This window comes from Sceloporus undulatus, chromosome 3 (assembly GCF_019175285.1).
Source record: "Sceloporus undulatus isolate JIND9_A2432 ecotype Alabama chromosome 3, SceUnd_v1.1, whole genome shotgun sequence".
In the NCBI taxonomy this organism is placed as follows: domain Eukaryota; kingdom Metazoa; phylum Chordata; class Lepidosauria; order Squamata; family Phrynosomatidae; genus Sceloporus; species Sceloporus undulatus.
In genome coordinates this window covers 216,819,305-216,846,611 of record NC_056524.1, presented here as the reverse complement: position 1 = coordinate 216,846,611, position 27,307 = coordinate 216,819,305, and the positions used below count along the sequence as shown (strand labels likewise).

Sequence of the window (27,307 nt, the reverse complement as noted above, 5' to 3'; positions counted from 1 at the left end):
AAGAAGACCCACATGCTAATAGGTGGTGGCGAAGACATTCTGTAAAGACCATGGCTAAGCAAGCCCTTGGGAAACAAGTCACTTGAGCACTCCTTTTCATTCCATACCAGAAACAGAGCCATATGATGTATTTCTCCCAATCATAATCCTTTCCTTCTTAGGCCTTCCTGTTTTACTAAATCTGCCAGATGCAGTGCCACCCACTCTTACATTAAATTAAGTAACCCAGTAAAACATAGGATTAACTTCCGTGTTAATCAGGAAATGTAGTAAGTTAGGCCATGTGACATGAAAACAATCTAATGAGTCAATAACTCAATGATCTCATTAACTAGTTGCTTCCATTTTCTGCTGAGAGCTACAATCATTAGTCTGTAATTGGTAAAATATGCCACCAAAAGAAATGTTGAAAATGCTGATAATGTACCTAAAATTGATAATGGAGGTTTCTACAACATAATTATCCTAAAGTAAGACCAGTTCTTTGAAGAGCAAGGAAAGTTATGCAGCATATCCACAAGGAAGAATTTTCACATTAAACCCATGTTGTCCTCTAGGGTGATTACATATGGTTGGAATCCCCTTCAAACAGCGAATTCAATGTGCCAATTGGGGCAGTTGTCAAGATTTCTGAATCAGGACGGTTTTTGGTGGAAGATGATGAAGGCAAGGTAGGGAGCATAACATTTTATTAAGTTAGAAAGAGGCCTGAACACAGTTTCACAGCTAGATATCATGGATAATGCTCTCAATTTCATGGCTAGAATGAGATGCAAATTGTCTGAGAATATCCAGATATTAATATCTCATCGTCTGAAAAGCCATATCTAAATAATACTTTTCATAGCCTTTGAATAAACATACAGCAATCAATAGCCTAATTTGAATAAACCGCACAGATTATTTTCTAGGAGTTTTCTTAGATGATGGATAAAACCTAAATTGGTCACTTATAAAAGCCTTTGTTTTTAAGGAACATTGGATCACAACTCGGAACATTGGTACTGTGAGACCAATGCATCCTGCCTCTGTCCATGGAGTTGAAGATATGATATGCCTTGGAGACATGAATGAAGCTGGCATGGTGCGCAACCTCCTCATCCGTTACAAAGAGCACAAAATCTATGTGAGTGATTGAGTTCATTTTATTCTCAAATAATAATAATAAGAAAAACAAACTTGTATTTTTGTCAGGTGACACATTTTGAATTGTGAGTGTCCTAGTCCTCCTGCTTTTGATAAGAGTGGTTAACATGTCCTTTAACTGCCATGAAGGGTATCACCAAATCAAACAAAGACACACTAAACAAAACAGTGTCAAGCATAAAAAAAAAACCACCAATCCATATATATGCTTAAAACAATAAAAATAAAAGAAAAAAGCATAAAAAAACCCACCAATCCAAATTGGGAAATCTCAGTAATCTTATCTCAATAATCATACATACATACAGTATAATCAGGATATATATTGAATCATTATATTTATTAATGTTGTTGGTCACTCAGGAAACTCCAGTCAAAAAGAATATTAAACAAATTAATAATTGTTAAAACATAAATCCACCTTTTTTCACGATGAATCAACTCCTTGTCATATAAACGTCAAGTATACAAATCCATACATAGTATTTCATGATAGAATTTTTCAGCCAGTTCCAAGAAATGCAGTATTCTTACTTTTAGTGGTATAATTTAAACAGAGAAGTATTCATCTAGTCCCAGCTCCTGCCAATCTAGCAATTCATAAACATGCAAATGCAAGTAGATAAATATCTTGGGTAGGAAGGTAAGTGTTCCATGCACATGCTGGCCGCATGACGACTGAAGTCATCTTTAGACAGTATTGGCTCTTCGGTTTAGTAATGGAGATGCAAACTGCCCCTATAGTCATGTCAAGGGGAAGCCATTACCTTTACCTTTTTATTCATCTATTACATACTTATTTCAGAAGTTGTTGGTATCACAGTTATTTTGTTCCCACCTTATATGGGGAAATTAAGAAAATAACAACTTTGCAGAAGTCAGTAGTTGAGAACTGGAAGGAGCAGAATTATTTAATCTTTACTTTTGTTCTCTCAGGCAGTGAGCCCAGCAGAGGTTGTTTTGACTTTTATTAACCTAGATCAAGTGAGAGCATATGCTAGATTCAAGTTAGCAAGCTGAAAAGCCACATGGCACTAGTTATAGTTAAGGATCCAATCATATTTCAATGACCTGATGTAGCAGAAGTCAGGTTCCAGTGAGTTCAGTTAAAGCAAAGAGGATGTAGGCACGGTACAGACTGTGCAAATGCGCCATGCTGGTGCCGATTTTAGGGTTAGAGACTGCGTGACAACCGCACGGTCCCTAACCCTAGCACGGCACAGTGCCGTAAAAATGGCAGTGTCCCATGTACACTGGCGCTGCCATTGTTACTTAAGTGCCACACGTCACCGCACGTCACTTACGCAATGAGTGCGCCAGTGGCACACTCGTTATGTTGGCCCTACAGCACAAAAAGAACCCATTTTTTCTGGGCTCTTTTACCTCCAGAGGGAAGCTGTGTGGTTTGGCAGCTGCGGCTTGCCTCCATAGGAAATTTGGCCTGTCCCATGCTGTAGATACATGAAGACAGGTAATGCAGAGGTTGTGTTTCAGACAGGCAAACAAAGTAAGCAGCACCATGGATAGCTCCAAGTAGAACCTAGACTGGAATTTAGCCAGTTTGAACAGTGACTATTAGCAAAACCAACACTTATAGACAAAGCACTAGTTAGGATTGCAGCTTCCTCTACACAAAACTGTTAGCTTTGTCCCTGATGAATGGAGCTTCTGCTCTTAACGGGACCCTAACTGTGTCATAAGTTGTTGACTCCAGAAATATAAGAGCTGAATTCTTCTAAGGCCTTCAGGCAGAAACCATCAGAATCAAAGGATGATGAAACAAATTCTTTAGGCTGGAGAGATCCTGACATCTTTGGTGCCAGAACAACTGAGAAAAGTGAGGATACTGAAGGCTGATTTGGAGGACAAAATCTAATCCTATTCTAAGATGTCCTCTGTTTCCAAGGCTCCTTCATCAAAGATCTGGAGCCTTGGTTTATGATGGCAGTTATGTATAATAGTCCTAATATACTGTGGCTGGTTGCTGGGGAAGTGCAGACATTGTGTTCCATGGAGCCTTCTCTGATTCTTAACTCTTTTATTTTTGTTTTTAATTTGAAATTTTCCCCAAATAATATTTTCTGTTTTTACATTTATCCTCACCAAGCAATAATGTTGCAAATGGAGTGAATCTGTGGTACAGCAAGTGCTATTTCTTATGTCTCGATCACAACATGTAGAAGTTGTGATGGGAGCAGATTTTCCAGTCAACCCCCATGGCTTTATTAAAATTTAAATTTTCTTTGATAATAAAGGAAAAGTACTATCTCATACCCTAGTTGGTTATACTTTTCCTGATTTTTCTGTCAGGCTTGTCAGGGCAATGAGGGATCCAAGACCACCTCTGATATCTGACACACCTCACAACCCCATTGTACCCTATTTTTGCCTCACTGCCACTGAGTCACTCTAGACAGTACAGAGACAATAATAGAGCTTTCTACAGTGGGTCTGTAAAGGCCTCTGCCTACATGTCTCCCTCTCCACTAACAGAAAGAGACACTATCCACAGGATTCAAGAGCCCTACAACCAACTCTCCAGGAGCATTGAATTGCATACAGATCAATTTATTTGTCCTCACAAAAGCTCCATGTACTTACCAGTATACTGTATATCACTGAAGAAAATAGTGTGTGTTTTGGAACCTTTTAAATGCTCTAAAGAGGTAGCATTTACAGTGTAGAAACAATACAGTTTGACACAGCTTTAACTGCCATGGCTCCATCCTACAGAATCCTGAGATTTGTAGTTTGTGAGGCATCAGCATTCTTTGGCAGGGAAAGCTAAAGACCCAGTAAAACTAGAGATCCTAGGGTTCCATAAGATAGCACTACATTCAAACTGCATTATTTTTACAGTGTAGTTGAACCCTGAGTCTTGTGTTTCATCATAGCATACATCCCAGTGTCATTTCTCATCATAGGTATTTATGAACAGTGAAGAGGCTTTAAATGCATGCTAACACAAATTAAAAAGTTTTATTTCCCCTTTTTATTCAAAGGACTAAATGTACAACTCTATACCATTAAATAAAATGAGATTTATTTATTTATTTTGTGGTCACAATACACCTTAATTATTCCATCCCTAGCCTGGGGTTAACATCATTTTCTGCTTCTTCTTTTTTAAAGACATACACTGGATCTATCTTAGTAGCCATGAATCCATATGAAGTTTTGCCACTGTATACCATGGAACAAATCAGACTGTACTGCAACAAGAGGATTGGGGAACTGCCTCCTCATGTCTTTGCCATTGCTGACAATTGTTATTTCAATATGAAGAGAAATAAAAGAGATCAGTGTTGTGTCATCAGGTAAGAGGCAAACAGTGGTGGAAAAAGCCTCAGAGTAATCATTTTGACTTGTACTGATAATTCAGGTTTGATTTGCTCTAGGACCCATTTATTTGTCTTTTTGGCAGTTCATAATGTTTATGAAAACACCACATTTTAAATGCACCATACCATGCAGCACCACACATTGAATAAGTTTATTATTTTTCTGCCATTCTTTTTCACTGTCCAGCTTTCAGCACCATACATAGAAGTTAGAAATGCCTTTGTATGAATTAGAGAGGCTTTGGTGGTCTTCTGATTTCCTAAGTACAAAGGAACATATATAAAGTTGTAAGGAAACAATTACATAAATAAGATAAAGAAGAATCTAATAAAGCATTTAAACACCGTATCCATTGTGAATACTATCCACTAAAAGGGATACTGTATTCAGCTTGACTTGTAAATAAACCTATTACTTTGTGAAGTACTTTAAAAATTCTACTGACATTAAGAAAAGTCTTTTAGGTATGGGACACATTAAATGGTGGGATAGTGGCCATAACCATCGCAAAAGAGTGGCAGTGGTGGCACACAGTGACAAGGAAGGAAAGATTAGGAAAGATTTTGGTAGTGCCATATTGTCACCATCACACCTATTACTTCATTCAGATGTGTAGTCATTTGGTCTAGAGACCTAATTGTTAATCTAATCTAATCTTATTTATTTATTTATTTATTTATTTTGTAGTGGAGAATCTGGAGCTGGAAAGACTGAAAGCACAAAGTTGATACTGCAGTTTTTAGCTGCTATTAGTGGCCAACATTCCTGGATTGAGCAACAGATTCTAGAAGCGAATCCAATTTTAGAAGGTAGGCTATGGATATCTGACAATGGAAGAAACTGGAATATTTACCCAGCTACAATTCTATATCTGTTTACCTGCTAATAAACCCCATTTATTTGTAAGGGCAAGTACTGCTTATAGTAGATGGCACAACTCATTAGAAAAAACAATGATGCTGGGGAAGGCAAAAGGGCAGTAGATAGAGAGGAAGACCACATGCCAGATGGATAAACTCAATCAGAGACACATGGGCCTGAGCCTACAGGACCTGAGCAGAGAGGTAGATGATAGGGAGGCTTGGAGATATCTCATTCACAGGTTTGTCATCCACTCAAAGGCCGATAACAACCAAGTGCTTATAGTACGTGTTTGCAAAGCTGCACATTTCCCCTTGATTTTTATGCAATTAAATTTGTTTACACATGCATTCCCTTGGTTAGATAATATTTTCATTCCATTCTTCCCCTTATGTGTGGTAAGAGACCAAGACTGTGCTGTTCTGCTCTGCCTGTCTTCAGTGCAACTCTTGACTGCACCTCGAAAGTAGCTCTGGAGGGTGGGAAACCATACACAGACAATTCTCTGATTACCCAGAAAGCTGTAGGAGAGGGAAAGCCATTTTAAAAGTTCAGCCTGCAGAGTGCTGAAGCCTTCAGATTCAGATGTTGAAGCCCATGAAATCCAATATGCATAAGCTTAGAACACATAGTTCAGATTCCTTTTGAATTCTAGCAATCAGTTTTATATATATTGGAGTTAAAGTTTAAGTAGATGTCTAGTTGTGCAGAAATCTCAGGAGGAATATACATATAAAAAGATACTTGCAGTGTACCTGTAAGAAGCTGGAATATACTTATAGGAAATAGAAGATGAAGTGATTTTTAGCTGATTCTACTGTAAATGTTAAAGAGCTGATAGATGACTCTGTCTTTAAGATTTTATTTATTTATTGAATTTATATCCCATCTTTCTCCTAAAATGGAATTCAAGGAGGCTGACAATAATTTTAAAAGGATACAACTAAAGCATAAATAACAAAAACTAAAAAAGAGAATTAAACAATACTAGTATGAAACATAACAGTTGAAAACACAACAAAGTTGCAAGTATTTCATTAAACATTTAAAAATATAAAACTATTATCAACCCCAGTCTTTAAATATAAATGTATAAATCAAAGTATATAAATTTATTCTTACTTTGTAATAGGATACTGTGAAGTATCTTGATGTTCTGAGTGATTCCAAATAGATATTGTGATCTTCCCTTCCTCTCTTTGCTTTACCTGATATTTCTGCCCATATAGCTTTTGGAAATGCCAAGACAATTCGGAATGACAACTCAAGTCGTTTTGGGAAATACATTGACATTCATTTCAATCAAAATGGAGTGATCGAAGGAGCCCGCATAGAACAATTCCTTCTGGAGAAATCTCGGGTGTGTCGCCAGGTAAAAAATACAGGATTCAGGATACACATTTAACCTTAATTAAATCGTTAACAGAGTTGATATTTTATTTTCCTAATATTTGTATCTATGTGGTCTTTTTACCATTGTAGGCTCCAGAGGAAAGGAATTATCATATCTTTTACTGTATGTTAATGGGAATGAATCTGGAACAGAAGAAGATGTTGAACCTGGGCACTGCTTCTGAGTACACCTACCTCACAATGGTTAAGTTGGTGTTTATATAAATTCAACCTCCGGTTTGTTTGTGATGTTACATTTCATTGGGTTCTGTCACAAGAAAAATGAATGCAGCGTGTTAATACTACATGTGTAATAATTTATACTTTTTCTAAGGTCTTTACCACACAAGGCTATACCAGGATAAAAGTGTCTTTGGCTTGTATTTATCACACAGTGTCATGTCCATCTTGCTTCTGCCTTGCATTCCATTTGTTACTGTAGTGCACCTTTTCATCGATGGACAATGCCCACCAATAGGCTCCCAATCTCAGTGCTATTCCGTTACTGCTTTTGTGTGATAGGACCCTTCCAATGCAGTTCCATTTCTGAAGTAGTCACATAGCGTGAGTGGATATGATTCTGCTTTTCTTCCCCTCTCCCTCCCCCCTCGCAGCAATCGCTGCTGCCAACAGCTTCCCAAAACTGGCTGCTGTGTGCACATTCACACAGCAGCCAGCTTTAAGAGGTGCTTGGCAGCCATAATCACATGTCCCACCTACCCTGAAGCATGATGCTGCTGTGTGAATGTGTTCACAGCAGCCACACACTTCAGGATGATGGAGAAGCAGCTATCGCAACTGCCAACATCTTTCTGAAGCTGGTTACATTGAGCACATCCACACAGCAGCCGGATTCAGGAAAAGATTGTCAGCCAGGATTGCTCATTCCCACATCCCAAAGTGCAGGGCTGCTGTGTGTTTGTTCTCCTGGAAGGCAGCATTTGGCAGCGTGGAAAATAGATCACACAACTGTGGAATGCCAAAGCACTATCAAGTGTGAAAAGAAATTATGACAAACTGGTATGCTTCCCTTCTTAAACTACTGTGATTGTGGTGGGATAGCAGGCTTTTGTAATAAAGTTCTTAAATACTTAGGACAATGTTTCTGCGATAACACATTGTTTATATCTTACAACAATTCTGTGAGGCAGTTTAAACTGAAACATGCTCATTTTAAAAAGATATTAAAGATATAAATGAAAGTGAAATATTTATGTAATAAAATTCCTGGAAAGGAAATACTTCACCTGTTCTAATTTTTTTCTGAACTGCAACATTTATTTGTAATGTGTAACATGTGCACTAGATGGAGTAAAGTCTTTAGCAGCAAGCATAGGCTGAGAACAGCATGATTGAAGAACCCACATTATCTTAGAGATAAAATCATATTAATTTTAGGAATCAAGCAGAGCAACTGAGCACTTGGCCAGAGTATGTTTGTAGAATTAAAAGACTGTACATTGCATAGAGCTCAAAATGTTTTCAGAATCCAGTGGAAAGCACAGGAAATTAACAACTTCAAATATATGGAAGTGCTTCTATAGTAGTTTTACTTTAAAGCTTTTCCAAACTGACTGAAAAATCCAAGTTTTTGTTCCTGTTCATTCCAGTCTTATACTGTGCTCCATTTCCTGGATTTTCAGAAGTGTAAAGTTGGCATTTGGAAACTAGAACTGTAAACTGTCAGTTGTACTTTCACTTGTAGATTATATCTAGGATTGTAATATTATTCCTGTTTTGCTCTTTTCCATGGTATTAACTAATGCCAGATGAATTATGTATAGTAGGACTAGTCATCACTCCTCTTTTTACTGATTAATCTCTTCTAGTGCAATAGAATTAAAATATGCTTTCCTTCAGTCATATGAGTTATGTTATTAGGGGGGTTTTGAGAGAGAAAAGAGATGCATGTAGAGAAGTTTCATTTTGAAAGCACTAAAGTAGCAATCCTAGGCACATTTAATTGAGAATAAGCCCCACTGATTACAATGGAAATTAATTCTTCTTAAATATGCATGGGATTGTGTTGCAAGTTGCCGTTTGGGGTACTGTAGTCAGGTACCACAGGTAGTTTATACCACAGAGGAAGTGGTATTGTGGGTTCTGTGCAGTTTGTGTCATGATTATTTCTGCTTTCCTTTGTATTACATATATAGATAAGATGTCATGTATATCATTATGCTGTACTGCAGGGTGACTGTACTTCCTGTGAAGGCCGAAATGATGCCAAGGAATATGCTCATATCCGCTCTGCTATGAAGATCCTAATGTTCTCTGATTCTGAGCACTGGGACATAAGCAAACTTCTGGCAGCCATTTTGCATCTGGGGAATGTAGAATTTGAAGGTAAAGTGGGTGTATGTGTACACATATATACAGAAAGAGAAAGAGAATACATAAGGGAAAATATGGATTGGTGAATTTAATTTATCTTGAGTTGGAAGCAACATTTTATAACATGAAAAAGTAAGGGAAATGGAATATAGCTACTAAAAATATACTCTAAAGAAAGTCTCTATATCATGCAGACTGTTAACAAGAATGCCTTAGATCTGTGTATATAATATGCACAATATATTTTAGTCTAGTAATTTAGGACTCTTATTTCATACATGAGCCACAGTATATGCGGTTGAACAAGTAATTAGCAAATGATGCACAGACATTTTTCCTAGTGACCAGCTGGGATCAAGATTTTGAAAGAATGTAGAACAGGGAAGACGGTACCAGTCATCTTTTTACAGACTGTCTTTGTCACAATTACTAAATAATAGTTTAACTCCCACCACTTTTTTGTGTCTGTAAATTATAGCTGTGGGAAGATTATCCCATCTTCAAGTAGAGCTAGCATTTTGAACCTGGAATAATGAGCCACAACATACTTTTGAGTATGTTTCCTTTTTGTTCTTGACTTATTCTTTCCCTAACAATTGTTTTTAATAAGAAATAACAGGCTTTGTTTTTTAATTAAGAATATTTACTTAGGTTCTCTCTTTCTTTTAATTAGCTGCTGTTTATGATAACTTGGACTGTTCTGCTGTTTTGGATTCTGCACACTTTTCCATTGCAACAAAACTGCTTGAGGTACTAGTATGTCCCTTAATATTTTTACATTTCCTTCAGTTGGACCAAGACATTATACGTGACTCTCCATCCCATATTATCCTTAACGAACTACACCCATGCTCCACATTTGTGGCTTTGGCTTTTGAGGGTCTGATTGTTCACGGATTTTATTAATATGTTCTCTCTAGGAATATCTAGGTCCTTTAGCACAACTCTATGGTCAACTTTAACCAAAAGTCACACAGGAGAATCTAGGAGTTTATCATGCATGGGAAAAATTGGGGGTTTAAAAGGGCATTATCAGGTGATAGTTGTGCAAGCACGGTGAATCTTTTCACACACATTGTAATTAAAGATTACATATCCCAGGGAATAACCAGCAACAAATCATTCACGTCTAGAAATTCTGAATGGAAAAAAAAATCATCAATAAGGATGGGAGATTCTGATAACTGAAAGAATAAAAGCACAATTGCAACTATTCACACAAGAAGCAAAAATGGCAAACTTTTGGACTAAATTATCTTTAAAGTCCCTTCCAATGTGATAATTCTATACAGTGATGCAGTTGAATTTTACTCTCTGCAGGTGGATGCTGGGGAATTGCAGAACAGCCTTACAAATCACTCCATCATCATCCGAGGGGAAAGCGTCTCCATGCCTCTAAGTGTGGCCCAAGCTGCTGATGTGAGAGATGCCTTTGTGAAGGTAAAGGAGCTTTCCTATCTGTTATGTTCAATTATGCTTTGTTAGGATTGCAAAAGTTTTCTCCTTTAAGGACAAAATCCTGCAAATAATTTGTTTCTGATCTCTATGTTTGTACTTGTTCTATTAAGGAAATATGATTTCCAGATAGTTTCCAGCTGCAGAGTTGCATAATTCAAGAAGGAAATATTCCTGCTCTACATTATCCTTGGCTCTGTTCTACCAATTAATGGGTTCAGTCCCTTGTGGTGTATGTTGCATTGTGGTGTATGTTGCTGGTGGCACAGTGGTTAAATGCCTGTACTGCAGCCACTCACTCAAAACCATAAGGTTGCGAATTCAATACCAGCGAAAGGGCTCAAGCTTGACACAGGCTTGCATCTTTCTGAGGTTGCTAAAATGAGTACTCAGATTGTTGGGGGCAATTAGCTTACAGTTATAAACCACTTAGACACTGTTAGTTCAGTATGAAGCAGTATATAAATGAAGCTGTTTGTTTGTTTGTTTTTGTTTATCAGTAGAATTATTTACTAGGCAAAGCCCACATAACTAGTATTCCTTGTCTTCCTCCAGGGGATCTATGGCCTCCTTTTCCTGTGGATAGTCAATAAGATCAATGCTGCAATTTACAATCCACCTTCTCCAGATCATAAAAACACATGCAGGTCCATTGGGCTACTAGATATCTTTGGCTTTGAAAATTTTAACACCAACAGGTATGATATCAGCATGGAGAACTTCACAGGTTGTGGCAGGGGAGAGCTTTCCAGGACAGCACCATTTTGTATGGCTGGCTGTTTTTCTCCTGTGAGCCATAAATAATAATAATAATAATAATAATAATAATAATAATAATAATACTTTTATTTTTATCCCGCTTTTCTGTGATGAGACAATCAAAGCGGCTCAAAACATATTAAAATATCCACATTTACAAAATTATGTCCCAAATTCTCCCCCTTAAAAGAGGATTAAACATGTTACAATTAAAATATCTATTAGAAACACAATAAAAAATACAACGAGAACAGAGCGGTGGGCTAATACATGATGTGGGAGGCAGTCATTGTGCCTTTCACATGCTTGGAAGGCCTGGGGAAAAGCAGCTGATCAGGGGCTGCCTGGTGGTTTGGGGGAGGGATAGGAATGAGCCTACTGGAGTGTTTCACTCTGATCAGCTCCCTGGGTATAAACTAAACTTCTTTCCACTCCTGGAACCAGATCTTCCTTGGACTTTGTCCCACCCGTCCAATCCCACTTGGGGCGGGGAGGGGGGACCTGATATATATCTTAAATCATTTTGTCAAAACTTTTAGAGGTGGTTTTAGCATGGGATTTACATCCATTCAGGGAAGGACAGGCTGGTCCTGTCATTGACAGTTGGATGTCCCCATAAGGGATCTTGGGCTGCAGGAGGTGAGCCCTTGCCTAGCTTATGGATAGGGGGCTTCACACTATTCCCTAGGTGGCACAGGAAGTTGCCACACAGTTGCATCCACCCACATGGCTTCTTATTCTTGTCATTCAGTTTGAACCCCACAGGCAGGCTGTTTGATGGATTTACATTGGTTGGAAGTCAGGTTGACTGTTGCCTGGGTCTGGACCTATGCTGTAATCAATAAAAGTTGTGGCCTTGTTTATTCCAACAATGGTTGTAGTGTGTGTTACTGGTGATGCTGCTCCCACTCACTACTGATTCTGCAGTCCAGGCCAATTTGTTTGTAGGATGTTGGTGAATAACACTTCCCAACCAGTAGCACATTGTCCACATTGATAATGATAGAATGATGTATACCATGGTGGGCAAAGTGCATCCCATAGCCCACAGAAGTCTATTTATTTATTGCAACAACAACAACAAAAACATCCCAAAAATTCCCAACCCAATGCCCTGCAGAAAGTTTGGAGAGCATTTTCATCCTTTTTTTTGGATGGGGGCCAGGCTGGGCCATTTTAGCCCCAAGAAAGGGTTGTTTTTTTTAAACTCAAACAGGAAATAATTTTCATTAATTTCCTATTGTTAAAGTTTTCTCCTGAAATAGCTCTGGAAGGCCTAAAACATTACGAAAATGTCCCCATGCCCCATAGAGGGCATCTGAGGGGCATTTGAAAGCCACTTTAAAAAATGTAGGGGTGTATGACCCTCTAAGTTATTCTGGGATGCTAATGTAGCTCCCTAGTGTTCCATAGTTGCACATTCCTGATTGCAGACTAAATGAATGAATCACTGATATCACCCTGAGCAGTCTGGGATAAAGAAGCAACAGAGGACCTCTATTTCTGAAAGCATAAAGGTTAGCCATACTTCAGATTTGTCTCTTGTTTTGGGCAAAACACACACACTCCTGAGCAGACAAGTATTAAAAGAAAAGTGAAATATGCCTGTTTTTCTGTTAGCAAAGCCTGAGGTTACTTTTAGGTAGTTGATTTGGGAAGGCAGGCATCATCCATTGGTGTAATTTCATACTTGTTGTAACTAATGATGTGTTACTTATTCAATCTAACAATCACTATTTTAAAACTGATTTCAACTACAGACATACCACAACCTCTAGCTTACATTTTAATTTTTTTGTTTTGTTGTTCCCCCATTCCATTCCCCATGTTCCCATCCATCTGTCCATCCATCTTTCCTTTTATTTATATGGCAGACTAGGATAAACTCAGGTGCTTGCATAAGTTTTTATGGCATTTTTTTTTTGTCTCTCATAGAGATATTGCCCAATAGTGGGTTTAGGATTTACTCCTCATCTCATGGATTTTTATTTTACTGATCTCATAGGCCACTGTGACTATGTTTGTTTTTTATATGCCTTGCAATATAAAATGCTACCAACTAGTATATATATACAAGCATCAGTGGTCCAGTGCTGTCTAACATTGATGTCATGCCTAGTCTGATGACTCTCTGATTTGCAAGATTTGTATGTTTACTGTTTTGTATTTTAGTTTATGTAGACTAACCTGAGTAAGTACTGACATATATAAATAAATTATTGTCTTTGTAGTTTTGAACAGCTGTGCATCAATTTTGCCAATGAGCATCTGCAGCAGTTCTTTGTACTCCACATCTTCAAGCTAGAGCAAGAGGAATACTTGGCTGAGCACATCACCTGGACTCACATTGACTTCACAGATAACAATACAGCTTTGGAAGTGATTGCACTCAAACCAATGAATATTGTGTCTCTCATTGATGAGGAAAGCAGATTTCCTAAGGTGTTTTTTTTTCTGGGCTCCTGCAGGGCATAATTGTAGATAGAATTCACATATCAGTTCCTAGTAATTTAATGGTCAGCTGGTGGAACATCAGCTAGCAACCTTTTTGCCCTCTTTTTTCAAGCCTAAACATTTTACATTTCTAAGGCTGCAGTCTTATGTACATACAGTATTTAGTTGAGACTTACTGAATGACATTTATGTCTGAGTGTGTGCGTGCATGTGCACATGCACACACACAGATTATACTGTTCGAGATAATAATTTTAAAATATACCCATACTATATTTTAGTTTTTGTGGGCAGTCCTAACCTGTATAACTTTCCCTCCTATTATGTGATAATGCTGTCCCTAAGCTCCTTCAGTGACCTTTTTCTTCCCAAAGGGCCCTTTTCTTCAAGCTCAAATATGTTGTCAAAAGCCCATTAGTGGAGTTGAGTAAGTTTCTTTTAAACAACCAAAGAGCTAATCCACTTTTTGAAATTATATATTTAATACATCAGTAAGAGTGAGCGTGTTCTATCTTTTTTGGATGCACCATGCTTTAATATAGATCAGATCTGTATTCTGTGTTACTTTGGGGATATGTTTTTTGTGTCATTTAGTCAACAGAGAGTGAATGTATTGGTTTGTTTTGTTTATATTTGCTTGTTGGTTGTTTATATCCAGGGAACAGACACAACCATGTTAAACAAAATCAACCTACATCACGGCAGAAGCAAAATATACATCCCACCAAGGAATGTCCATGACACAGTCTTTGGTATCAACCATTTTGCTGGTGTTGTTTATTACCAATCAAAAGGTGAGTCAGGACTTTACCACACTAGACTAAAAAGTGGAATTTTAACAGGATAAAAGAGTCTTTGGACATTACTTATCACATGATGTCATGTCTGTCCTGCTGCCACCCTGCATTCCATTCATTACTGTTGTGCATCTTTTAACTGATGTGGAAAACCTGTCAGTGGGATCCCAGTCTTGCTGATATTTTGTGACTGCCTTAGTGCAGAAGGTCACCTCTGTACTAGTTCCACTTCCCAGGCATTCATGTGGTGTGAGTGTGCATGTTTCTGCTCCTCTCTCCAACTCCCCTCCACCTCGCAGCAACCACAGTTACCAAACGCTACTTAAAGCCAGCTGCGGACACAGCGGCCATTTTTGCGAGGCAGTTGGCAGCTGGGATGGCTTGTCTCCCAACTTCCTCCTGAAGTATGGGGCTATGGTATGAATGTGCACAAAGTAACTCCATGCTTTGGGAGGGGGCAGGAGCAGTGACCATAGTTGCCAATAGCTTCCAAAAGCTGACTGCTGTATAAGCCCCACCACTCCTGCCCCCTCTTGAGGCATGAGGCTGTATGCGCATTCACACGGCAGCCCTGCACTTTGAGGGGAAACAGGGGAGAGCCATCCTGGCTGCCAGCCACCTCCCAAAGCCAGTTACTTTGTCAGTGGCTGGCTTCAAGAAACTGTTAGAAACTGCAATCGCTATTCCTGCCCCCTTCCCCTGCCACCACTATGTCCGGGCCCTGGCCCGGGATGGCTTTCCTCACATTTCCTCCAGAAGCACTGGGCTGCAGTGTGAATGTGCATGCAACAGCCCCGTGCTTGGGGAAGAGGGAGTGGTAGGAGGGATTGGAAGATGGATTGGTTTTGTAGCTGTGCCAGGGCTCTTAGAATGAAAGCTCACACTTTGGGAGGAGGGAAGAGCAGCACATTTACACAAATGGCATTTGGCAGTGCAGAAAAGAGATCATGGGACCATGGATCACCAAAATGCTGTTGTGGGGAAAAGTGTGATAAGAAATGTTGCCAAACTAGCGTGCTTCCACTGTTAAACTAACACGACTGTGGCAGGACGACAGGCTGATATGATGAATCCTTACTCATATGTTCTCTGCATATGATCATTCATCTCTCATCAGTTCACAGAGAGCTTCTTCTTTTCTCCTGCTACAATGTCTGCAAATCAGTGCCATCAGGATTATTTGTAGTCTAAAGAGTAATGAAGAATATCAGTATAAATTGACTGGGAAAGATCTGTTAATGTGACGAGTGAATGTGGTCAAGTGAACTGAAGGTGAAGCTATTACTAGAATCAAATGCAAATGATAAACTTACCTTGTTTCTTAACCTGTAGGTTTTCTTGAGAAAAATCGTGACATGCTTAGCTCAGATATAATGCAGTTGGTGCATTCATCCAAAAACAAATTCCTCAGGCAGATCTTCCAGGTGGACACAACTATGAATCTGATGTCTTTTGGCCGTGGGAACATTCGACATCTTGGGGTGGAGTCTCTCAAGGTTAGCCTCCTGGTATTGATATGAAACCCAAATTCTTCAGTCTCTCAAAGATTCTAGGTGTGCTTTTGTCTTCTGTGCTAACCTTTAGTCTGAAGCTGGTAGTGGCATTACTGATACATATTGTTCCTGAACCATTTAAATCAGACTGCTGATTTGCCCTCTTTTTTCAGTATGTGAAGTGGAGTGTATGTGTCAGAATTAAACCTGGTAAACTTTTGCAGTGGTATCTGGAAATGTGAGAGTAATAGACAAAATGAAATTTCACTGACATAATTTAGCGTGCACAGAATGCATTCCTATATGGATCAGTTACTTAAAGCAGAAAGTGCTACTACTTACTAGAGAAACAGAACAGAGGAAATCTTTGCTGTCTCCCTTATATTGTGGGAGTCAGTGTTGCTAGTGTGTGCATATCAACTGCCTCTGTGAAGCAATAACTGAGGGAGAAGAATAAGCTGAGTTCAAAGAATGCATCTGCTTTAATGTTGCACCATTTATAAATCAGAATAGGGCATACTATATGTTAGCATTTAGCATTTAGCCAATGTAGTAAAATGGCAGTGTTCCTTGGACCAGAGCAGCTTGGATTGAAATACCTGTTCAGCCACTGGGCACATTGGGTGATCTTCCAGGCTAACATCCATCTGAGTAAGTGGGCTGTGTCTGCAAAAGGTCATAATATAATTCAGTTAGTTTTTAGTACACATGACCGTGTAAAGATTAACAAAACAGCCCAGGTTTATTCTGCTCTCAGATTTTTGAAGGAAGAGCATCCTAAACTGTTCAGTTTCCTAAACTGCTATGCTGTTATTAATGGCATCCTAGGGACATAATTTCAGTGTTATTCCAGTGAAAGTATTTTGGATTGCAATTTGACTTGTACTTGAACAGATGTTTTCCAAGTATTCCAGTTAGGTCAACATCTGCACTAGTGCTAATCCGTTAGATTCAATATCTTGTAGATTCTGTCCCAGCAAGAGCAGCAAATTATATTTCTTTTATTGGTCTGTAACTCTACTCTTCATTCTTTCCATATTCTACACTTTCCGATCCTTTTGCTATTAGTCATTGTCCAGATGTGGTTTTGTACAGTCAAGGACATCTCCACCTGCTTTTGGACAGGTAAACTGCTTGAAGTAGAAATGCCATCGTAAGATAAAGAAATGCTTGTGTGCTTAATGGAATCAGTTGCAGTGATAGCAGGAACCATGGCAGTGTTGGGTTGGGAGGGAAATTGCTTACTATACTACAGAACAGTAGTATGTTCTGGTATGAGGTAGGCAAACTTTAGTTTCTGGGGTTTACATTCTTTTTCACTTCAATTTGGCAGTAGTGGCGTTGCCACTCCTGGTCTCACCTGGCATGGGGCATGGCTGCTGGCAGGCATGTCCAAAAGGCCATGCTCACCTTTTCTCCTTTGCTGCGATGGCACCACCTCTGCTATGGAGAAACAGGGCTGGGGACCCTTAGACTTCATTCCTCATGGTTGTGGCAGCCTCCTCTTGAGGTGACCACTGCCATGGGAAAGCAGTTGAAGGACCTCCTGATCAGGTGTCACTCTTCTTCTGGGGTGTCACCCAGTGTGAGCTGTATCCTCCTCCCCTGAGCAACACCACTGTCTAGAAGTCTGCCAACCAGAACCAGGAAGCCAGATGTAGAATTTGGGAACATAGGGTTTTCCTAAGTATACGATCAGCCCAGAAATTTGTTTTCAGTATCAGGTTTGCATACAAAAATCTTTCACACAAACAAAAATCAGCTCTCATTTGCTCTTATTATATTGATACCAGTGGCTGAATTTATTGTTGAACCTCAGGCAGCTAGATATCCTTGCTGATCTACTGCAGATTACCTGTAAATCCCAGTAAATCCCAATCTAGCTTCTGTTTATCCATCCCCTAGATTTATTTATTTATTTCATTTCTGTGCTGCCTTTCTCCCAAAAAGGGACCCAAGGCAGTCCACAGATAAAACTGTTTAAAAATGTAAAAGTAATTAAAATTAACTAGATAAAACAGGATAAAATTACATAATTTATATAATAAGTATAATAAATACAGTAAAAAAATACACAAAAGTTAAAAACATAACTAAAGCACACACCCTGTATAAAAGCCTCCCTGACATGATTAGATATTAAAAGCCTGCTTGAATAAAAATGTCTTTTCCTGCCAATGAAAGGAAAGCAGGGAGGGGACCAGCCTAGCATCTCATGGAAGGACACTGCAGAGGGTGGGAGCAGACACTATGAATGCTCCCTCATGACCTCACCAAGCGAGTCTTTGACGGTGATGAGACTGAGAGAACACCTTCCCCTGTAGATTTTATTACCCTTCCAAGTTTGTATGGGGGGATATGGTCTTTCAGATAGTCTGGACCAGGGGTCGGCACCTACAGCCCGTGGGCCGGATCCGGCCCGGCGAGGCCTTGGGACCGGCCCTAGCCCGGTCCTGCCACCAATTGCCACCCCCGCCACAGCTTCCGCGCCGCTCTGGGCACCATTTTCAGTTCGGCCCCCCAGTTGTCTGAGGGACAGCAACCCGGCTCCCTGCTCAAAAAGGTTGCCTACCCCTGGTCTGGACCTAGGCTGGACAGAGCTTTATAGGTCATGACCAGCACTTTGAATTGTGCCCAGAAATGAACCAGTGGCCAGTAGAGCTATTTCTTGTGGAAACTCTTCCTGAGTTACATGCTCCCTATAATTAGCCTCGATCAGCATTCTGGCATTTTGAACCTGCTGAATAATTTCCATAAGCAACCTCAAATAGTGTGTTACAGTAGTTCAAATGGGATGTAATTGAGGCATGTTTCCCTGTAGCCAGGTCCAATGTCTCAAGGAATGGCCTACTAATTTTAAATGTTCACATGCAATCCTGGGCATTGTTGAAAGCAGGATATCCTGGCTCAGAGCTGAGTCTGAGAAAACACCAAAGTGGAGACCCTGAGATTTCAGGGACAGTGTAACCCCATCCATGTTCAGATTTGTACTAGCAGCACTAATTATATATCTCATAATATTAATTTACAATATCCTTTCATATCATCTATCCTTTGAGTTGATTTACAACATCAGTGTTGCAAAATTCATGCAGAAATAACTAAATGATCCAGTAAAGTAATCTCGCCCTTTTTAACACAAAAACTAGCCTTCTCAGATATAATACCTATAATGCACAGATAATTTCTTATGCCTTTTGTTGCTAAGGCTTGCAGAATGACTTCTTTCTAAAACAGAATAAAATAAGCTGCCCTCTTCTCTTTATATTTGTACCTGCTCTATTGTTTGGGTTGTTTTGTTGTACCACTTTTTTTTAGGCTTTTGTTATCTGAAGTATCCTTAAGAATGGGCTAACCTTAAACTGTTGGTTACTCTTACGATACCAAATGTCATCTTGATTTTCTGCCAATTAATGATTACCATACTGTTTTTAAATTGTGGTGTGTAAATCAGGTGATGTAGATTGTTTTTTATTAAACCTTTCTGCTCTTTGTTTAAAGAAGCTAAAACATCCTAAACCATCTTCTAGTTTACAAATTTGTGGTTTTTGTTTTAAATATATCTGCCAGTTGAAGCTTTTTGAAAAACTGTAACGTGCATCTTATTTTTTAAAAAAGGTGGGACAGAGACCGCCCAAAAAGGGTGGTCTCCAGCCGCCCTGGTTTGCTCCGCGAGGGAGCCGCAGTGGACAAACCGCGCGGCTCTGTCGCAGAACAAAAAGAACCTGCAAAAAGCAGGTTCTTCTTGTGGCACCTTTGTGATGCCGCAAGGCGCCAATGGCACACTTGCGGTGTCACAAAGGCTCCGGGATGTGCGGACACTAAGCATCCGTTGTGTCAAAATGGCGGCACCCATGTGTACAGGGCGCCGCCATTTTCACGCCCCCGTCACGTGCTAGGGGTGAGGCCAGTATGGACACTACGTCCTCGGCCAACCCCTAGCACGTGACGGGGGCGGCACAAAGGCCCATTTAAATCGGGCCAAAGTCACCTTATTTGCTTTGTTTTTGGCCAAGGGAGGGCAGTAGTATAAGATGACTTACAAATGTATAGGTATACAAGGAGGGTCAAGGGGGAAATCTGGCACAACTGCAGTTGTAGGTAATCCCCCCCAAAGTATATTTCATAACACATTAACATTTTCTTCCCTTCAGATATTACAAAGCCCTGCTGAAAAGACAGCATGGAAAAATAACAAACTTGCCTGCTAGGTCTCTTAAGAATATTGGGTAATTTTTTCATCTTGAGTGAGAAAAAAAATATCTTAACACATCAAGACATCTTGTTAAAAAAAATTACCCACTGTTGTGAGATTTTTCATCCAGCAGCAGCAGTGTTGCCATTGTTATTATATTTGCATGAAAGCATTGAATTTTGTGCAAAGAGCCCCACTTCATATTTTGTGTCAGAATGTTAGGGTTTTGCACAGAAATATTTCTATAAATAATGTCTATAAGTTTTCAAAAATTCTCATGGTCATTCCCAGTAGAGAGAAAAATTTTGACATTTTTCATTGTCATATGTGAGAATGAAATAAAGATTTCTGTGCCTGCTGGCTATCGTGAAAATTGTAGAACAACAATAAGCATTAAGAACACTGGTTTCATCTGGAATGCATCACTCTGTTGTTTAATGTAGGAAAGAAAGCAGGGGATGGCTTGGTCTGCACAGTTATACTGTTATTATTTATCAATTTTATCTTGTACAATATTTAGCAAATTACTTACCCTTAGCATTTTATCCTTTCATTGTGAACAGGGAAAGGATTGCCCCTGTAAATATATGTTCAGCCAATTAAGACACCATTTCAAGATCATACATCTCTGCCATTAAGACCCTGTTGATGTTAACATGGTATCCAAGCCATCTGTGTGCTTATTTTCTCCAGGGATCGGACACTACCAAACGCCTGTCTACACTAGGAGGGCAATTCAAACAGTCCCTGGAGCAGCTGATGAAAATTCTGGGTAACTGCCAGCCGTATTTTATCCGCTGTCTCAAACCCAATGACTACAAGAAGCCTATGGTAATGTTTCATTAAAATATCTGAATCAACATTTTGTCTGTAGTGTCTTTTAGTCTGAGGAGAAAGGAGTTTACTTTGGTAGCAGTTATATATCATGCAGTTATTTAATCATGAATTTCCTTAGATTTTACCCATCCAGGTACATGAACATGTATATAATAATAAAACAGACCATTAAATAATGAATAAAATTAGCAAATTTGCTGTAAATTTAAAGCTTGCTCAGTTAGATCCAGTGAGCAGGCTTCCCAACATGGTGTCCTTCATTACACTGCATTATATCTTCTCTCATACCCTAGTCTTAGGGGAAGGATGCAATAAGATTTTCACAGCATCTTTGTCATGTCCATGCCAGGAAAAAGCATCATTGCTTCCCACAACCCTTTGTATGACTGTTTATTTCTAGTGAAAAGGGGAGAAATTTGCTCTTAGCAGATAGATAGCTATGGTACAATATTTTGGATGGGACAGTGGTGGTTGCCTTCAGTGAATGTATAGCTCATCCTTTCTGTGTTCGGTATTTACTTTGGTATTCTGACTTGATAGAAGATGTGGTTCTTAAAGACAGAAGTATTTTGTTAAACCAACTTTGTGCATAAAATAATAACAACAGCACTTCTACACATAATGTGTACTCACTATGATGTTTCTAGGGTAAATTTTATTGCTTGATTTGTTTAACTTCCAGCAATTTGATAGAGAACTCTGCATTCGACAACTACGCTACTCTGGGATGATGGAAACAATTCGGATTAGGAAAGCTGGTTATCCAGTTCGATATAGTTTTGCAGATTTCTTTGAGAGATATAAAATGCTGCAGCCAGTGTCAGCTCGAGAACAGGTATACTCCAAAGAAGATCAGATTAATTCTTCTTATTTTACTGTGGCAATAAACATGCTGTTCTGTAAATTTAAGATGCCCTTTTATTGCTGTTTATATATACTGATAAATATATTAAAAATCAGGATGAAGTATGTACATTTTTTAATCGTTAGTAGCTACAAATAGGATATGGTACTTTTTGGTACTGACAACATTGCCAGTGAGTTCCGTCAGTTTTCATCTTTTATGATACTGGTTATAAATAAAGAAGTATAAGAAACAAATGCAAATTATGCTGATATAAAAGAGATACTTCCAAAGCATGGCTTTAGTGATGATTTTGCGTCTGTAAAGTGATGGTTCTGCAGATACTTGTCATGCTGTGGCTGTATTTTGAACCCAGATTAAATTGCTAATTGATTTATCTTCTAGCTGAAGAACAATGCTCGCCAGTGCTGCATTAATATCTGTCAAAGAGTGATAGGAAAAGAAAATGAGTGGAAAATTGGAAGAACAAAGATTTTCCTGAAAGTAAGTTTACAAGGGATACCTAACAGTTTTACCATATGCTGTATCCAAACTGTACAATTATAGCAGTTCGATATCACTTTAAAAGACTTGTCTCTATCTTGTGACATTCTGGGATTTGTAGTCTGGGAAGTCACTAGAATCATTTAGTCTACTTCCTTGAACAATATCATTATGCTGTCTAGCAAAGATGTCCAAGTACATCACCAAACTACGACTTCCAACATTTTGTGATGGCTGTAAAAGTGGTATTGAAATGCTATAACTGGGAAGTGCGGATAAAATGCCAAATACATTCACACATCTAGGTAGAAGCTTTAGCTTACTAATTTGAGCCTATATATGTTTTCTCAAAAATGAAACTGACTGTGCTTAAAGGGTTTATTCCGAAATAGACAGTCAAAAAGTGCACAGTGGCTGTGTAATCCTAGTCATGTTTACTGTAAACCATGTTGCTCTCAATGGGATTTACTTCTGACTAGGCAGTATTGCACAGGATTGTACTGTAAATTAACAGTACAGTATGGCCTGACATCTTCTTCATTAACTAAATCTTTGACAGAATTATTAAAGATCGAACTAGATATTAATGGGAATGCATATTTCTTCCAATAAATATTTTTCTCTCTCACACACACAGTGAAGTTGCCTCAGGAATACATGCCTTTTTAATTAGACTTACCATACAAACTCATGTTTCCCTTCCAATGAAAAAGCATTTCTTCTAAAAATGTGTTAAATATATTGTCTAGTTTGACAGTCAATACATTTTTCATCATCATCATCATCATCATCATCATTATCATCGTCATCATCACCATCATCAACTTTATTTCTTTCTTGCCTTGATTATGAGGAAGTAAAACTAGCTATTGTTAAGATTTAGAGAATTGGACTAGGACCCAGGGAGACCATGGTTGGAATTCCTCTCAGCCATGGAAACCAAATGGGTGGCCTTGGGCAAGTCAACTCTCTTAGCCTCAGAGGAAGGCAATGGCAAATTCCCTCTGAAAAAATCATGTCTAGAAAATCTTGTGATAGGTTGTCCTTAGAGTTGCCATAAGTCAGAACAACTTAATGACGCATGATAATAAATATGCTTAATGGATAAGTGGAACAACTCAGCTGAATTCAACTCTAAAACTATTTTATTTGCAGGGTTGTTCATTGTATTTTGCCAGCACTATTAATTAAATATGTGAAGATCATTATTATTGTTGTTGCTCCTTTTATATTTTTCTTTAGGATCATCATGATACACTGTTGGAGGTACAACGAGACAAAGCACTCAGAGAGAAAGCCATCTTAATTCAGAAAGTACTGAGGGGATTCAAAGACAGGTAAATGCATAGTCCAGAATACAGTTGTCTATCATGTAAAGAAGTGTTCAGAAGGGGACAAAAAAATGACGGTTCCTGGCTGGAAACCATGTTCTGAGAGGAATGGCTTATGGAGCTGGCTATGTTTAGCCTGGAGAAGACAAGGTGAAGAGGTGACATGATAGCCATGCTTAACTATCTGAAAGGATGTCTTATTGAAGATGGAGCAAACTTGTTTTGTACTTCTCCAGAGACTCGGACACAGAAGAGTGGAACAGGAAAAATGGCTGGTTGCAACCAAAAATGGCTTCTTGCAACCTTGAAGAAAAGAGTGCTTTTGAAAGAAAACATATACTGTATTGCCATATTTTGTTGGACATCCGATTTACAAACAGTAAATTAACAAAAGAATAACAGGGCTACAGGGGACAATACATAGATCCTTGAAAATCCCATGAACACATTTAGCAGTTTTAATGTGCATATCTATGCATGTATGTACACTTATAATCTCATAAATAGTAATTGAGTGTTGAACTAGCAAGACTGATTGAGAGGAGTAAATATCCAGATGCTGTGGGAGATTATTACTGTAAGCATCCATGGAAGAGAGAATTCAGATTCAACTCTTTTAATGAAGAAAAATCAAAGCCATGAGGAGCAAAGTGCATTCTATTTTGATTCATTTCCAGCACAATGATTTATTCTTTGTGAGGGAATCCTTAGTCCATCTGCCCACAAAGTACTCATCTTCTACTTTCCTCTGTTGATTTTACAAGACCCACAATTTGAACATTTTGTGAAAATGAGGGATTTTTTTCTTTTTGTTCCTTTTGCTTGTAGGAAAAATTTTCTTAAGCAGAGACGTTGTGCTGTGGTTATTCAGACTGCCTGGAGGGGCTATTGCTGTCGAAAGAACTTCAAGATGGTAAGGAAATTGCACATTTCTAAATGGGTCCTGTATAACCAGTAGGATTATCAAATTGCCTGGTTGTCCAGGTTATGCACAATTTCTGGTTGGTGTTGAGTTACATATTTTGCAAGCCTGGATTCCCATCTTTCACTATGGGAGGAGAGAAAGAGAAGGAAAGAGAGATAAAAGAGAGCATTCTCTAGCATTTATAGAACCAAGGTTATAAAGCAAAATTTTCAGCCTTATGTGGTTACATTTTGTAACTGATGAAGTTCTGCATAGTAGTTACTGCCATTATGCTAAAAGATAGGATTAGCACTCAGCAAGAGATGTAATAATGCAGTCTTGTACAGTACATGCCTCCTTAGACATAAATCTGATAGAGGACTTCCTTAATGGTAAGGTGGATAGGACAGGACTTTAGCCTTCAATATTTAAATGCAATACTATTCACATTGACCTTAGAGCGGTGCTTCTTAAGATATCTGAAATGTGGGACTGGCACTGGCAACTTCCCCAGTCCATAGACCACAACTTTGGGCAGCATTGTATTAGGGCATTACCATATGAGCACTATTCTTGGAACAATCCCATCAGTTTAAAAAAGTGGAAACATACCAATATCAGAGCAGTCATTATTGCATGGCTTCACAATCATGTGACTGGGGCTGCTGCCACCATCACCCTGACTCTCCTTTAACCTCTTCTCCCTGCCCTATGCACTATCCAGTATGCCTTTGAAAAAAACCATGCAATTCACTCTGCTACTGCAATTTAAATTTTAAAACAAAGAAAAAGCAAAATAGAGACAAGCAGCCTGCTTTGGGGACATAGCAGCTATGGGTCAGAGGTGTTGCGGTGCAAGAAGTATCAGCAAAGATACTTTTTCCTGGCTACAATCACTGTTTAAAAGCCACATGCAGTAGTAACCTCTTTAGAGTACATTCCATTGAATGCAATGTAGCTTATTTCTTAGTAGATGTATATGGGATTTTACATGATGTGCAATAGTTGAAAAGCTTCTGTGCTGGTTAGCACCATGCTATGTAGCTAAATATACATATAGGCCCCTTTCACATTACAAAAATAATCCAGGATGAATCTGGGTTGAATCTTGTTCACACACTTCCTGAATGCACTCAATACATTGGGGTGGGGTGGGGTGGGGATGGCCAAAACCCCACTTAAACTGGGATATTCGACATTTGGTTTCCCCCCTAGTTTTCCCTACCTTCGGCAGTGTGAATAACCTTCTGAATTGATTTGGATTGCTCTGTATTGTTCAAAGAAATGGAACCGGCTCCATTTTATCCCCAAACAATGGCATGTGTGAATAACAAAGGGTTACAGTGACTCGAAGAGATTCACAAACCCAAAACAAAATGGGAACAACAAACCTGATATGCACCAGCATGGCGTCCGTATCTACTTGCATGAGCGTGAATGCCCCCAAAGTTAGACAACATAGACCATAGTTGAGAATCACAGCTAATCAGTGTGTTTATGACTGTTCTGTGTCCTTCAGCTATCTCCTTTTTTCATTTATACTTTCTTTTCTGTCATCCCATTTTTATTTTTATTTTGTGGCAAGGCTATTCAGTAAACTGCATACTTCAGAGGGCATTTATCAGTTTACAACCATCTTTAAACTGTTACATTGCCTTTCCTTTCCTTAACATTTGCTTTTATTTACATTAGCCTTATGTTCTCCATCATCACATCCCTATCCCTGCAATAGATCATGTTGGGATTTGAGCGTCTGCAGGCCCTTTTCCGGAGCAGGCAGCTTGTGAAGCAGTATGAGGCAGCCCGGGCAAGTGTGATTAGGTTTCAAGCTTTATGTCGAGGTTACCTGATGCGCCAGAAAACAGCTGAGCAGATGAAAGCTGTCTGTGTGATACAAGCTTATGCCAGGGGAATGTTTGCTCGGAGGAGTTTCCAAAGAATAAAGAGAGAGGTGGGTACGATTCGATGGCTATGATCACCATCATAGGAGTAAGAACAACTAAAACCTGTGAATAAAAAAAAAATCCAATAGGTGTGACTTCCAGTATCATTGTGGATGAAAATAGCTCCATACTACATGTTGTATCCCCATTGTACTGCTTACCACACTGAAACAACAATGAAGAGTCACCTGGCATCTTAAAAATAAATACAGATACCATGGCATAATCATTTGTAGACAAATGCACATGTCATCAGATTTATAGAGTATTACTTAGCAGATTTTTATAATCATTCTTGATGGGATATTGCAATTTAAAAACACTGAGTTCAGAAGAAATAGAAATTGGAGACCTTCATAAAAGCATGAGAATGAAAAAAATATATAGCAATTCAAACAGTTTTGAGGTTAAGCATGTCATAAAAAATTAAAAATCCATGGATTTATAACATTATTTTTCCAAGAAATCTTCTGAAGAAAATCACATATTTAATTATTTTGAAAGGTGATAGGTTCATTTGTGTTGTTTACATCACTGTGAAAGCATCAAGACCCTAACTTGGTTTCTATCAATAGTGTTTAATGATCAGAAAGATTAAGACCCTGCATTCCCTGGATGAATGTTACTTTTGCTCTGACAGGTCTGACTATGTGCAAATGTTAGAATAAGTCATAAAGTCATAAATTAGAATAAATCATCATTTGAAAAAAATGGGA

General features: G+C 38.7%; 1 protein-coding gene across 1 annotated transcript in view; it reads left to right on the top strand.

The window, feature by feature from the left end:
• The first annotated feature begins 509 nt into the window (after positions 1 to 509).
• MYO7B (myosin VIIB) overlaps positions 510 to 27,307 on the top strand; it is a 63,824-nt gene continuing 37,026 nt past the window's right edge. The window contains exons 1-20 of the mRNA XM_042460950.1: positions 510 to 671; positions 974 to 1,126; positions 4,279 to 4,463; positions 5,176 to 5,297; positions 6,579 to 6,721; positions 6,832 to 6,945; positions 8,934 to 9,087; positions 9,749 to 9,825; positions 10,396 to 10,515; positions 11,086 to 11,228; positions 13,521 to 13,731; positions 14,402 to 14,537; positions 15,873 to 16,036; positions 17,102 to 17,158; positions 20,922 to 21,059; positions 21,748 to 21,900; positions 22,315 to 22,413; positions 23,656 to 23,750; positions 24,573 to 24,657; positions 26,381 to 26,599. Coding sequence (XP_042316884.1) covers positions 1,016 to 1,126; positions 4,279 to 4,463; positions 5,176 to 5,297; positions 6,579 to 6,721; positions 6,832 to 6,945; positions 8,934 to 9,087; positions 9,749 to 9,825; positions 10,396 to 10,515; positions 11,086 to 11,228; positions 13,521 to 13,731; positions 14,402 to 14,537; positions 15,873 to 16,036; positions 17,102 to 17,158; positions 20,922 to 21,059; positions 21,748 to 21,900; positions 22,315 to 22,413; positions 23,656 to 23,750; positions 24,573 to 24,657; positions 26,381 to 26,599 — 2,526 coding nt within the window. The 5' untranslated portion in view covers positions 510 to 671; positions 974 to 1,015. The remainder of the gene's footprint in view (positions 672 to 973; positions 1,127 to 4,278; positions 4,464 to 5,175; positions 5,298 to 6,578; positions 6,722 to 6,831; positions 6,946 to 8,933; positions 9,088 to 9,748; positions 9,826 to 10,395; positions 10,516 to 11,085; positions 11,229 to 13,520; positions 13,732 to 14,401; positions 14,538 to 15,872; positions 16,037 to 17,101; positions 17,159 to 20,921; positions 21,060 to 21,747; positions 21,901 to 22,314; positions 22,414 to 23,655; positions 23,751 to 24,572; positions 24,658 to 26,380; positions 26,600 to 27,307) is intronic.